Raw genomic sequence first — 15,352 nt, forward strand, 5'->3', positions numbered from 1 at the left:
TCATCAAAAAAATCGAATGCATTAATGACCCTTCAAAAGTAAAAAAGGCCATCCTCTTGGGAACAGTGCAGCAGGACCTTGGTAACAAACCCCTCCCGAAATGCAACCCAACACAAGGAAGTATGAAGCATATGGCTTTCAAATCTTGCTAAATCTGCCTTACCAAATTCATAGGGTGGTCATGATCTCAGATTCAGTTTCTTACAGGGAAAAGGCTAGAAGTGATTCTTAATCTGCAACTACATGATTCTATTCCCTTAGTGATTAAAGTCACCCACTGCACAGCATCTTGCCAGCTGGTTAGAAAACTCACCTATCTCCATTTCTATGAAGGCTGCTTCATCTGGTAGGGCCCGTGGGATCACTCCAGGGTCACTGAAGCTGGTCCTCAACAGTGTAGCCATGGAGAAAAGGAAGAGCATGGCAGCAAACACAGGGATGGCAGGAGACAGCTGGACAGCCAGGTAGCGGCATCTAAAGAAAGCAGCCAATTGAACATTTAGTTATACCTACCCTGTATTGACCTCAAATTGTTACCAGCATGTCGATCGGGTCTCCACAAGAAAATCGGCAGTACCTTGAGGGAAGGCACCATGTTTTTTCTTCTCTTGAATTACCCATAACTCCTTATATATGGTTCTGCACATAATAGGAAGTCAACAATTACTTGATTGGTGGACCTATAACCTAGAGAAGACAGTCTCAAGGGACTTCTCCTATCACCAAGTCCAGTCCCTCCTTTTGGCCTGCTGAAAACCCCATTTCCTCTGTGCCTCATGAAAGGCTCACACCTATTAAGGTCAGGGAAGCAACTGAGCCTGGACTTGTAATTACCACAGGTTGCTCTTACTCTGGGAATGTGTAGAGCTTTTCAAAAACACTCATCTAGCATTAGGCCTGAGCTCAAGGAGGAGGAAGAAAAATGAGGACCATTTATGAAGCAGGGTCCCAGTGTCAGACAGAGGGTAGGTCTGGCATGCTTCAAAGCCAATGAAAAGTTTCTGGGCTGCTGACTGACTTTGAAACATCCATTCTTTTCTCTCCTCAATGAGCTCTGCTAGTAGGTGCCTACTGACGTTAGGCAAGGAAAATCTCCTAGCACCCCTTCTCAACATAATGTTTCCTCCCCCTTTCCTCATAATTCATCTGGAAGACTACCCCTCTTCCTCTCTGGATATCCCAGCTCTACTCATCTTTCAGGTCCCAGAGACATCAATGCCATCATTGTCATCATCACAATTTACTGAGCATTCACCATATGCCAGGCATTGCACTAAGCCCTTTATATGCACCATCTCATTCAATTCTCACACTAAATCCACAAGGTAGATTTGATAGAGAGAGGTCTTAGAGAGGTCTTGCCTCCTCTGAAAGGCCTATCCTAAGCTGCACTAATCTCTCCCTTCTCTACCGCTGTCATCCTCATTGCCAGAGCCTTGTATTGTTTCCTAGCTGTTTTTCACTATGTTGACCTCATCTCCCCCAGCTGGACTTCATAAGAGCAAGAACCTTGTCTTTTTTGGAGTGGGAACATTTGGGGTTGAATTGTGGTTCTACCAGCTCCTAGCTGGGTGACTTAATTAACTTCAGTCTCCTTATCTGTGAAATGAGGATAATAATAGCACTACATAGGGTCATTTTGTGGATCAAATGCATGAATATAAATAAAGTACTTAGAACTGTACCTGACACATAGTAAACTTTAAGTAAATGCCAGCTGTTAACAATTACCATCATGCTTCTTTATCTCCCAGAGCTTAATGCAAGTACGGGAACAAAGAAGCTACCAACAAATACTTGTCACATTCAACTGAATTTCAAACCAAATAAATAGGAATATGCGATGAGAGTTATCACTGACCTATTTTTATTCTCTTCCTCCTGGGGGACATTTTTTCATTCAACACAGAGATCTTCTCTTAGAGGCAGACTATAAGTGGATGAGCAAGGACCAGAGGGAGAGCAGAAAAAGTACACTAAGGAAAAAGGCTTACCTCATCGGCATGGGGATTAAGCAAGCTGCTGTCCATTCAGAGCAAACATTTAACCCCAGGGTTATACATTCGCTGTAGTTTTGGAACAGTCCCCATGAGATCCTCCCCTTGCCTCCCCGCCACACACACAACTGCATGAAGGGTGCAAGTCAACTATAATATTAGGCTGAGCGGTTTGTCATAGAGGTGAACATATGTAGTAAAATTGCAAAATGATGTTTGTGGCTTTTTGTTTGCCTGCTTATTTGTTTTTTAACAAAATCCTTGGTCTTAGTCTGCTTTTGTATGACTTACTTCCTTCTAAAAGCTAAGGGTAGGGGACAAAATTTGAAGAACTGAAGGATCTGACTTAGTACAGAGTAATTAAAGCCCCTGCATATCACTACCTTGTGGATTACCCTCTTTTCCATTGTTTCACCTTCAGTAGTACAGATAATCAAGAAGTGAATTCAGAAACAAAAGTCACCTCCACCTACCAGGGACCCAAAGGACACAAGAGAAATACAAGACTGTTTCACAAGCAAGCCAAGTAAAATTACCACACTAACAGAAAACAGCCATCTTTCTAATCACTGCCCATTTCTAAGATCACTCTTGAAAACAAGTAATGTCTCTAGGACTCAAACTGCTCTGGGTGTACAGCATCCAATAAATAGACTTAGAAAAATCAGAGCCATCCAATCAGCCACCAAAGGGCTTTTAAATTGTCTTATTACAGGAAAAAAAAAATAGAGAGGAAAAAGGGGCGCCTGGGTAGCTCAGTTGCTTGAGTGTCTAACTCTTGATTTTGATTCAGGTCATGATCCCAGGGTCATGGGACTGAGCCCTGTGTTGGGCTCTGCACTGAGTGTGAAGTCTGCTTGAGATCCTCTCTCTCTGTCTGCACCTCTCCACCACACTCTCCCTTTCTCTTTCTGTCTCTCCTTCTCTCAAATAAAAAAAAAAAAGAATACCAAATAAAAAAAGATAGAAAATATATATACATCTCTCTCTCTCACACACACACACACACGCACACAATGTTAACCCCATGCACAAAGGACCTGAGATTAACTAAGTCCCATTCCAACACCTGCTTGTCAACCAGACAAAGAACAACTTAGATTTGAATTATGCTACGCTGTCAAGGATAAAGGTCTCTGTAATCTCCACATGGACTATCTTCTGCACCTGCTAAAACAATCCACTCTGTGTGTCAACAAGTACACAATAGGCCCATTGTATTGTTCTCCAGAGATGAGGCTACTGGCAGCCAGTTGTCACTAGTGAGTGGGTGTGGCTGAGAAGGCAGATGTGGAACCAACAGGCCTTTCCACTCCAAGTAAGAGGAAACTAAGAGAGCCAGTGGCTAAGACTACTATAAACTATAACATGTCATGTCTGTCTTCAGCAGTTATGATCAAAAATATCCACATAGGTTAATACCATAATTGCAGTAAGCTAGGGGCCTGTCTCTGACAGGAATAGGGTATGTGAAGATTTGGTGGTAATTCCCAATATTGATCTGAAAAGTCAGGAGTATCCTAAATCAGTAATTTGTCTTAGTAAAAGATGGGATCTGTCATCCACAAATATAGGCTGTTTTTGAAACCCCCTAGTACTTTCCATTCATATCACTTCTTGGAATAATGATATCCATACGCTTCTTGAAACAGAACTCTCTTTTGTCGTCAAAGTGCCAAGAGAATTTCCCCCTTCTAGAGGGTTTAGTGGTTGCTTTTCTCCCTTGTAAATTTTATAAATGCTACCATGTCCCCACTAAGTCTTCATTTATTCCACCTGAAGAGATATCATTATTTTAAGCCATCTTCTACCAACTTCTTGATTGGCCTCAGGCTTCCATAGCTAGGCTAAATGACTGGACTTCCACATGTCCCATGGGCCACATGGTGGTACTGTCTAGCAGTAACCAGCAGTGCCAGGCTGGGCTGGTGTGTCATGTCCCATCCCCCATCCCCAGCACGGTAGTTCATTGGAGGGACAATGATAATGACACAGACTTCAACTGATGTGAAAAAACTCAAAAGAGATTCATAAGTGGAACCTGTAAGAAACCAGACAGATTCCATAGCAGGGCTCTGCCTCATAGACTGGGAGTGTGGATTGGTATTCTATACAATACTCTACCTCTAAGTCTCCCCAAAAGCTCAGTGCCAACAAGTATTTATGGGCCTAACAAATGAAGAACAAGAGAAAATGGGAGTTAATATTGTTAGGGAAAACATAACTAACATATGAAACAGCTACAGAATAAGATAAGACCAGTAATCAAGGGTTAGGATGGTGATTCATACCCTAAGGACTATAAGTGGTCAGAGAAGAGCTCTCTTGGGAAGCTGGTGGCTGCTTAAAACTGCTCCCATAGCAGCCATTAAGGGTGGATTTAAGCACAGCTTGGAACAGCAGAAAGGGCCCAAGGATTAGAGCCCCATGATGGCCCTTAGCCCCACATAATGGCAATAAGCCTTTGCTGTAAGTTCTCACTGATATGGATCGTTGTCTGTCCTTTTACATACTACTTACCTCTAAAGCATAGTAAACATATAGAACCACCTATAAGACTGACTCAAGGGTCTTCTGATGACACTTCAGAGTCTGCTGATAGGGAAAAAGTTTCCTTAGACACTAAAAACATAATTGAAAATCAGCCCCTGACTGCTATGTGAAGGTCAGGGGAAGATGTATACCCTGTCTTGTTCCAGTAGCAATGGGGAAAATTAACCAAACAGGGACATTTTCAATTTTGAGGCAATGAACCATCCTCTCACTGAAGAGGGCCAAAATCTGTAGCCAGGCAAGCCCGCTAAGTAGTTGCTAAATCTGTTATAATAGCAAATTTCACATTTCAGTTATACCAAAAGTAACAAATTTCAAATATAACAAATAAAAAATTTCAATTATAATATACCCCTGCCTAAAAATTTGGAACAATTCCCCACTGCTTATTAATCCCCAAACCCCACAGGCCAGTATTCCAAGGCCCTCCATTAGTTAAACTGCCCTTACCTAATCATCATCATAAGGTTCTTGTCTTCTCATTGCTCCATTCCAGAAACATACCCCTAATTACACTGAATTCACTAGCTTCTTGCTATTGCAGAATGAATAAGGTGCTTCCTTTGTTCTTAAACACAATACTAGCAGGCATCTCTGAGGAAGATTTAGAAGGTCTCTTCTCTCCTTCAATAAACATCTCAACTGATGTTGGCATGCTGGGGGACATCCCTGTTCTTTGTGCTTGCTTTTCCCAAAATAGAAAATCACTATACTCAGTTAAAACTCATTCTCAAAAGATGGGAGATGCATTCGATAGAGATTGACAGTGTGAAACTCATTATCACAAAAAGTAGTAGAGACTGAATATACACAGATAAATTCTGAATGATGGAACTGCAAAGAAAGGAAAGCATACTGCTCAGAAGACATAACTCAACCCTTCTGCAGGGAGTGTGCTTTATCAGGAAGTTGAACTTAGCCAAGTACTATAACAGATTGGTATCAGAGAGACAACTATGATGTTCTAAAACTATCATTTGGTTGGCCAAGTCATAGACATAATCTTGGGCTAGGTAAAGCACAAGATAGAACCTGCAAAGAAAAATTTTCTGGAGAATGTTCTCTTGGTTAGAGATCATGATAAAGTCACATTTCCCCCTTTCCAATCTCATCTAAGTAACTTCAGGAACCTGGATCTTGTCACTATAGGCACAAATATTCTGCCAGGTCAGTTTGGCTTTTGTCTACATAGCTCTGTGTCTCCTCAAACCTGGCAACTTTGTGTTGTCAGATGACCATTTCTCTTTCCTCTGTCTGCAGGGACATGATGCCCCTTTCATCAGGATCACCCACATGGTAATGAGGTAGGGAGCACATATTGCTTAATTTTTCTCCAAGCCACCCTCATTCAGGCAGCAAGGACTCTGAGTGGTCACAGAGGTGATGACCCCTCATAACTCACAAAGCTTACGTTCTAGGTTCACACTTAGAGATGGGCTTCCCTGTTCCTGCAAGGCTACCAGAATGTCATGCCAGGATGCTACCAGTTTTCTACAAAGATACCTTCATTTCCTAGGAGCATAGCTGGGGAGGCCCAAATAACCTAGATGCCACTAGGTAACATAATCACTAGCTAGCAAGAACCCAGAATATGCTGGTCTAGCACTTGGCAATATGCACACTTTAGTAAACCTGAATGTCTTCTGGATTCCATATTCAAAAGGTTACAATGAGATGAAAGGTAGTGTGTCATACAGAGGTATTGGTTGTCCAGCTGATCTTGGTAAAGTAACCTCTTCTGTGGGCCTGGTTTCCTCACCTGCAAAAGGATGGAGATAGTCTCCAAGGCCCCTTCCAGTTCTACCATTCTATGATTATGTGAGTCAAGACATTTAAGGTGTATCCAGAATGTGTTATTAATTCAGTAACATTTACTGACCATCTATGCTACGTAAGGCCTGGCAGAGGGCACTGTGGGGGCTACACAGACATAGGAGATAGTCCCTGACATTGAAAGAGCTCAAAGTGCAATAATCATAGAATTTAGAAATCTAAGAAATGTCATAAGATTATGTGTTAAATGAGCAGTATGTATGATTAGTCCTACAAATGCAGGAATTATTAGAAAGGTTTCATGAAGGAAGACTCAAGAAGGGACTTGAAAGAGCGGTAGAATTTGGATAGGCTAGAAGTGGGTCAATTACTGAGCAGCGTTACAAAGCTTTTTTCAGTTCATCCAATTCAATGACTCCTCTGTACATCAGAAGCAACTATGTGTGTCAGTCCAACAGGGTTTGATAGTGCCTTGATACAATTTCCTCTACATACAGCACAATGAGGCATAAGCACTGATCATAGCAGCAAACTGCTTCTACTTCAGGTGTCAAAAGTCACATAGTCATTCTTGCCACAAGAGAAGTCTGGGTACCTTGACCCCACCAGTGATCTGGTCACAAAGTTAAAAGAGATAGCTAGGAACCCAATTCCAGATAACAGTGCACTTGGTCCTTCCCCCTAGCTTTATCAGGAAGTTGAATTTGACTACCTACTACAATAGTCTTTGAGTAGCTGGACACCTCACAGTTGTCAGTGTCATTCTGCTATAATGTCCTGACATTACCAGCCAAGCTGGTGGCTACATGTTTACACAAGCTGGACAGGGTTTGGCCAGAAAAGACTGAGAATGGCTCATGTGGTCAAAGCTGAAACTGGCATATACACGCACATTTCCTAAATGCCTCCCCCTAAAGATAAATTAAGAAATCCTTTTCTTAAGCACTGCACAATTTTCACTCTGCTTTTAAAGTCAATACTTTTACCATAGATACAATTACATTTAAATATGTAAATGTATTTAAATACAGCTACCTACTGGTAATCTATCCTTTCCTTTTTGTGTGTATTTGAATCTTCCAGACAAACACAACAGTTATGCAGAATTTCAGACTCTCAGAGTTGCAAGAGGCTCAGTGATAATGTAGTCCAATTTCCCATTCCAGGCAGGAATCCACTTTGTGACAGCAGCCCTTAGAGGTGGCTACCCAGTATCTTTGGAAACACTTATAACAACACAGAGCTAACTAGCTCCTAGATGGACAACCTTTATTCATTTTATGTATTCAGCCTACTGTCTGTCCAATGAAAATTACAGGCCCCTCCTTTGAGAAGTCTAAACATATAAAGGCAAAATCCAAAAATAAAAAGATATCCACTGGCACCACTAATACTGCATGTTTTTCATCAAGGGGTGCCCACATGCCTGACCAGATTTCTCAAGCCATCTGGCCAACCCAGGGCTGTGCCATGGGCAGCTATAAATCAACTTGCGCTTGTTCCTAAGCACCTGCTGCAAGCGAGACCCCACTACTAAAATGCAGGTCCAGATGTGCAGCAAGATCTAGACTTCCCCAAGGCAAAAATGCAACAGTAAGAGGATGTGGAATCTATGCTCCTAGCCAATTTAGGGACGAAAATAGACAGCCCTCTTCACTGGTGGTTCAGACACCCTCACCAGCCTGAAGGCAGGGGACTGGATCAGCTGATTTCCTGAGGTTTCCCTATGTTCTAATACTAACTAAGGGGCCCGTATCCTGTCCCCCAAATCCCATCCCCCACTGTGTGGTTGGTAGTGAATTATATACTCCAAAGGAAACAGTCAACCAGAAAAAGATTTCATTCTTCAGAGGCATGCTGGTGTCCTTTGTACAGCCTGTCATCAGCTAGGCATAAAGCAACCACCACCTAGAGTGTCTGTATGTCTATACGTGACAGACACACATGGACAGACACACACACACACACACACACACACACACACATACACACACACATGCACGCAAACAGATTCAACCACTCTCAGTAAAAATGATTCATTGCCAGGGTCCTCTCCCCTTTGGTCAGACTTATGCTTCCCCATTCCACTCCTTAGCTAACACGTTTACTTCCTTCTCCCTTCCCCCACTTCTCCCTCCCCCAGCCTTACACTAAAAAATATTTACTCTATCATACAGACAGCTGTAACTCAAGGCAGTTTATAAACAACCTCACCCTTCATATCTGAGGGCAAAGCACAAGAAATAACTTGGGGAAAAAAGTCGTCTTGGTAGAAAACTTAACCTGCCTCTGTCAAACAGTAACTTAGCTAATTATAAGCTTCATCCCACAGGCGGTTTTGTTCAAAGGCCTTTGGGGCCTAAGTGGGACAGATCCAAATCAGACTCTGTCTGGCTCCCAGATACAAAAAAGGCCAAACGCCAATAGCTCCAAATTCCCAATTCCCCTGGACAGTCAAACCAGAGGTTTTCTGGGCCCAGAATTACCAGCTCACTCAGGGCATAGAAACAAATCTCATCTCTATTTTAAATAGTTCCAACCTCACAAATTTAACTCTAAGATGGAGGGGAGTGGCGGCAAAAAGAGCTAGTGATTCAGCAGGGTAAGGACTGAAAGAGAGGGAGAATGATAGAAAGCAGAGTTCAGCTCTGCACTTCCAAAAAGAAGCAAGGAAAGAATAAAGCAAAAAAATATTTCTTTTTGGAGAGAAGGGTGAGAGGGGACAGCATTTTATTAGTGTTACACGTATGCCTGCCTGATTGCACATGCTCACTTATACCACACACAAGTACACACATATACACACGCCACCGTAAACCTAAGACTGGGAAAGCAACTAAGAAGCCATCTCCAACCTGACTGACTTTGCCAAATACTTCACAAAGTCAGAAGCAAAAGAGCCTTTGACAAAGAGCTTCTCTGACCTTCCTTTTCTAGCCCTGTTATAAACTTCCCCCCACCCCTGCCACTGTTGCTCAAGCCAGCTGCAACCATCAAAAAGTCTGGCAAGACAGCCTGAAAAATCACTCTTGATGCACTGGGAAAGCCTGGAGCCCTTACAGAAGGACAAAAATGAGCTCCAAGAGATCAGAGCTCATTTTGATTACCCACAAAGGCTAGCCAAGGGGGCCCCCTCCTCCCTGCCACAGCCACACCCCAGCCTGGGAACCCCCGGGTTCATGGTAGTGCATGAACTATAGCAGACTCATATCAGGGGTGGCTCACAGTCTACACACACACACCTCTTGGCTCCTCAAGGCCCTCCTCATAATAATCCCAAAGCAATGAGCATTGTTCCCAACCCTAGAGCGTACAGCATTCTCAGCATACCCAGTAGTCAAGCCACAGTACCCTAGAATCCAACTGGTCATCTCCCTAGAGCAGTGACCTATACAGGCTTCAAATGAAAAAAACAACTCCAAAGCTGGTATCAGACACACACAGAATACAGAGTTGTTTATGCTGAGTGATCTAGAGTGAAACTCACATTTAAAAAGCACATATGTGCCACACATGCAGCTGAGGCTGGAACCAATCTGCAAGTTACCAGTTCAGTTGGCTTTTCAATTTAATAGCTAGGAGAGGTGACCCAGAATAACAGAATAGGTGAGTTTTGTGGTATAGAGTTATGACCATGAGGGCTGCCCCTAGGCCCAAGAGGGATGGGGAAGATGGAGTCTGTCACTAAACTCCTAAGGAGACCAGTGAAAAGGAGAGGTGAGTAACAAAGACAAATGCCTTTATTTCCCAAGTGTGCCAGGGGTAGCCCCAAATCTGTGCTACAAAATTGGTATCAAAGGTCTTGGGTTTTTAATGAAGCACATACCCTGTTACAAGCACAAGGAAATGAACTCAGCATAATCTATAGACATTACTCAAGAGGATAGTGGTATCCAAGGACCATCCACAAACTCTCCAGAAAGAAGGTTCTTCCCCTGGACTCAAAGTGACTATAATCAGGCAAGTCTACTCAATAGAAACTCACTCGAAGGCGAAGAAGAGTGTACATGTCCCCAAGATGAGGAAAAGGGTCAAATAGAAGATGCCCTTTTGCCGGGCCATCATGACTCGACCATCACAGCAGAAGGTGTTCCTGCCTGGGAGTTTCTCCCATTTCCGTGTCACCTTCTTTCTCACCACCATCACAGACATGATTGGAATTCCTGGTCCAACACGGGCTTTGTGATTACAAGAGAGAAGAAAGAGAAGCTGAGCCCAGCTTTGAAATCACGATGCCTGCTATTGCTGCCGCGGGGTCAAACATCATCAAAAGTCCAATTTGTAGCCCTAAGAGAAAGCACAAAAAGAAAAATATGAGGCAGGAACAAGAAAATGCAGTTCAACCCTCCTTTACCAGAGGTGGAAAAATGAGCACTGCCTAAAGGGGTAGTGGTAGGGAAGTGGGAAAAGTTTATTTCCAATCTGTGTGTATCCTCTAAAAGGAGAAAAGGCTAAATGTTCTCAAAAAAGAAGGGGGTTGGGGCGCCTGGGTGGCGCAGTCGGTTAAGCGTCCGACATCAGCCAGGTCACGATCTCGTGGTCCGTGAGTTCGAGCCCCGCATCGGGCTCTGGGCTGATGGCTCAGAGCCTGGAGCCTGTTTCCGATTCTGTGTCTCCCTCTCTCTCTGCCCCTCCCCCGTTCATGCTCTGTCTCTCTCTGTCCCAAAAATAAAAATAAACGTTGAAAAAAAAAAAAAAGAAGGGGGTTACCATGTCTTCTTACTATGCATTTAATAATCCCTATATTTCCAATATAATACTGATGATTTTATCATCATAGAACCTTGGAACTAGAAAGGATTTTTAGGGCGATAGCCCCAATTACTTTGTTTTGGAAACAAGTAAAGACCAAAGAGAGGAAATCACTTGTCCAGGGTCACACAGCCGCAAAGCTAAGCCAAGAAAACACGTCTGCTGACTCTCAGGCCAGGGCACTTTCCACTGTACCACAGTGTTCTGTAATCATCAGTAAGAAGACTCAAAATAATGGTAGAGTTTCCATCCTTAAGGAGCCATTCCCTCCCCTCCACCATTCACCTTCTTTCTTTAATTAGCCACTCAAATATGAATCACACCAGGGAACAAGTCACCCTCTGGCAGGGCTAGGAGGTTCTGGACACTCTGTACACATATCCAGGTTGTATTTACTCAAAACAGATTTCCCCTAATCAAACCCTCTGTAACTTCCTGAGTCTGGGAAATGAACCAATCTTGCTAGTCTAGCCTAACATTTGTGGGAATCTTAATGAAACCACATCACAGACCTGTAGGTGAAAGGCTGACTTAAGCAGGAGAGTTCTGGAATGGTTGGGGGTGGGGTGGGTGGACATGTCAGCAGCTAAGAAAAGTCATAAAGGTGCTTGCTTTCTGGGACATTCCATAAGTACCATCACCACTTGGTGATCCTGAACCCCCAGGCCCAGGCTTTCTCAGCCACTGCCACCCTTGTCTTCTCAGGTGTGGTGCTGTGGCCTCTATTTACTGACACCACATGCCCCACGCTGGCAAGAATGAGGTGGAAACCTGCAGCCAGCCTGACTGATGAGAAACAACCAACCCGAAATCATTACGGGCTGGAGAGGACAAGGGTCCAAATAGAGACTAGGAGATGAGCAGGGAAATGAGAAAGCAAGAAGCCTTGGCAAAGGGGAGGGAGCACCAGAGGGGCAGAGAACACTTCCTTTGTGTAAAACTAACCTGGAAAACAATCTCCTCCAGATAAACCGGCCCAGCGGGAGAAGGGAGACCAGGAAGGGGAGCCGGGCCTGGGAGAACAAAGATCAAAATCCGTCGAGAGCCAGCGACCGGCCCACCAGCCTGGGGCCCGAGGCCCGAGGCCCGGGCGGGCGGCGGGCGCGGCCTCGGGAGGCCAGCCCTGCCTCCGCCACGCAGCGGACCACCGCCCCAGGCAGGTTGGGACGCGCGCCACCTCCCCACGCTCATACACACTCACACACGCCCCGCCACGTGTAGTCAGCCGCGGTCAGGGGCTCGGCGGCTGCCCAGCTGAGAAGGCCAGTGCCAACGTCCGCGCGGCTGGGTACAGCGGAGGGGCTGTTAGCCCACCATGCGGCCGAGCGCAGGAGACCCCAACCCCCACCCCTCGTTACCTGAACCCTGGAGACCGAACTCGGCGGGGAACTGAGGGCAGGAAGTGGACTGTCCCAGGGGACCGCGTCAGCCGCCAGAGGTGGCAGCGACTTCTCCTCCCCAGCCCCGAGGCTGCCTCCTCCTGACAAGGGGCCCCAATGGTCGGGGCCCTAAACCAGCTGTGGCAACCGCCCACCGCTGGCCGAATGGAACGCTCCTCACGTCACCAGGTCGTTCCAGTAGTTGCTCGCCTCCCATTGGCTGCTCGGCCTCGGCGCCTCCGCCCCTGCCACCCCTGCCCCGAACTACCATTGGCTGCCCCGAACGCCACTCGACGCTGCCTCCGCCCCGTTCCCCCACCCATCTCGCGGCTTCGTGCCCACCTGCCAAGCCACTGCCAGCCTCCCTTCGGGGTCCGAGAGCCAATGTGAGAAGCGTCGCTTTCTACTGATATAGTTACGCAGACACGGAGGTGAAAGGTATTGCTGATGAGACAAGGAGAGGCAGGAGTACCAGCCTCTTCTCACACACACGGCGAGACGCTGAAGCAACACTGGCTCGCAGATCCGGGTGCTCACTCGGGCTCACCCAGGGCTCATACTAGGTCCGCCCTGGGCCTCTTCGGCCCTATTTGCATGAAATCAACCGCGACCCGGGATTTTACTCGTTTTTAGCATAAAGACAAGTCCTCTGCCTCCCAAGTCCCATTCAGTAGTTAGGGACTTCACCTCTGTCCCAGCACCCTGGCTTTTGGAAGAAAACACACATAAAAAGGAACTTGAAAGGGACACTTGTCCCCAGAAACATAGAATCATTTTGCAGTACCGAAAACAAATAATTGACGAAGTTAGAAAAACTCTACTGACAGGACTTAAATTCTTCCAGGTAGGTAATGAAGTAACATTGCCAAGAAGGTTGTCAATTACTGTTCGTTTTGGAAAGCTTATGATAATTGAGGAGGGCGGGGATCCAAGGCAGAATCCCCACCCACCAACCACATTGATTTTTTTTCCTTCTGCCACTCTCACCTCTGCAGTTACTGCCACAATGAGCCACTGCTACTGATCTGAGTGAGTCGCATCCTTTAGAAGTTCGAGATCGGAGTGGGGAAAACAGTTGAGAACCAGGGAATTAATATTATTACAGAGGACTTTAAAAGGCATTAAGTCTGTTTTCACTAGTATGGCTCTTGGCTTCCAAATATAAGAGGAAATATGACAAAGGGCTGAAGGTGACCTCTCCTTACATGTCACACTGTTGGGGACAATGCCTAGATTGCTACCCATTTTCCTGAGCTTGAATAAAGTTTCTCTATGGTGAGAGTATTTGCAATTAGTACACAGGAGACTGCCAAAGCTCTTTCCAAAGCAGAGTTTGGGTGTGTTAGTTGAAGGACCATGTACATGGTCAGGAACTAATTCTCCTTTACAGTATTTGGGTCCCACATCATATGAAGGGAAAAAAAAACCTATCTAATGATAATTACATTTGACACTTTCATGGCACCACCCTTCAATCAAAAATTTTAAAGGATTAAAAAATCACTAGGTAATTCTCTTATGAGAGAGATGTGTTATAATTAATTTGTAGGGTAAAGTATATCTTTATAAAGCTTCTATTGTTCCTTAGCACTCATGCTGATTATAATCACTGCTTTATTCCCTCTAAACTGTATGATCACTATAATTGCCTCCCATTCTCCCCTTTGATTCCTGGAAGGTGCTGGTGTTGCACACACTTGGCTATCAAAGGGAGAGGAACTTCCCTCGGCCCCATCAGACCCCTGGATTCCCAAGCCTGTACCCACTAGATGCCCTTAGGGATAGCATGTGTATCCCAGCTGCCATCCCCCTGACTGTGGAGCAGTCAAAAATAAATCTCTGCAGCTTCCAAACATACTTTGTCCATATCTCAGGTGCAGGTGAAGCCCAGGGAGTCCTGTAATTGATGTGTTACAGCAGTGCATTCCTGGGCTCTGCCCCTCCCTGCTGTGGGTCACATCCCTCTGGGATTAAGTGGCTGTGTAGGTCAGGCTTCTTTTATTACAATCTGTTATTACTTGTGTTTACCGCTAAAAGAAAAATAAGGAAGATTTATATGGACAAACATTCTGTAACACTTCCTTCTATGTAATTACATCATTTTATATAATCCTGAAAGTCTTAATGCACACACACAACTAAATTGTGACTATAAAATGAGATTGTTTCTTTTCTCTTCTCAACAAACCTCCCAGACTTTATGTATCCAAATGACGGTTGGTTCCTTTGAAGGGGAGTTACAACCATGTGATGGGCACTAGAAACACCACTGGAATAAAGGCATCAGCTTCCATTGTGTGGTATACATTTTGGTGTGCTTGTTTAAAAATATCTGTCTCCATGGAGCACGTGGGTGGCACAGTCGATTAAGCATCCAACTTTGGCTCAGGTCATGATCTCGCCATCTGTGAGTTTTCGGTCCATGAGTTTGAGCCCCGCGTCGGGCTCTGTGCTTGACAGCTTGGAGCCTGGAGCCTGCTTCCAATTCTGTGTCTCCCTCTCTTTCTGCCCCTTCCCCACTCATGCTCTCTCTCTCTCTCTCTCTCTCTCTCTCTCTCTCTCTCTCAAAAATAAATAAACATTTTAAAAAATCTGTCTCCATATTTATGGATCCTGCATTAGTGTGTATGGATGTGTAGGTATAAAGTGCGGTCCTGAGAGCTGCCAGTGGGTTGCAGCTTGCCTGTTAGTGTTCCTCCAGGTATTTCTTCAGCAAACACCCAAAGACCCCTTTAGTACTTCATGCAAGAACAGACCCCCCAAGTCAGCCCCCATCCTGCATTCAAGCTCATGATGACCCTTTTTCTCTATTTTCTCAAGTTTCAACCCCCCTATGTCCCCTTGCCCTCCTCCCCACACACGTGTCCCATCCCACCTACCTGACCTGCAATCCTCTCC

The 15,352-nt window shown here is 45.0% G+C and overlaps 1 protein-coding gene across 2 annotated transcripts in view; it reads right to left on the reverse strand.

The window, feature by feature from the left end:
- ZDHHC9 (zinc finger DHHC-type palmitoyltransferase 9) overlaps window positions 1–12,653 on the reverse strand; it is a 32,670-nt gene extending 20,017 nt beyond the window's left edge. The window contains exons 1-4 of one of the 2 annotated variants that reach the window (XM_045470750.1): window positions 12,434–12,653; window positions 12,021–12,088; window positions 10,309–10,610; window positions 314–474 (exon numbers count right to left, since the gene is read on the reverse strand). In XM_045470750.1, coding sequence (XP_045326706.1) covers window positions 314–474; window positions 10,309–10,475 — 328 coding nt within the window. In that variant the 5' untranslated portion in view covers window positions 10,476–10,610; window positions 12,021–12,088; window positions 12,434–12,653. The remainder of the gene's footprint in view (window positions 1–313; window positions 475–10,308; window positions 10,611–12,020; window positions 12,089–12,433) is intronic. The other variant, XM_045470751.1, reaches the window with a different exon arrangement.
- Window positions 12,654–15,352: the final 2,699 nt, after the last annotated feature.

Source organism: Leopardus geoffroyi, chromosome X (assembly GCF_018350155.1).
Source record: "Leopardus geoffroyi isolate Oge1 chromosome X, O.geoffroyi_Oge1_pat1.0, whole genome shotgun sequence".
NCBI lineage: Eukaryota > Metazoa > Chordata > Mammalia > Carnivora > Felidae > Leopardus > Leopardus geoffroyi.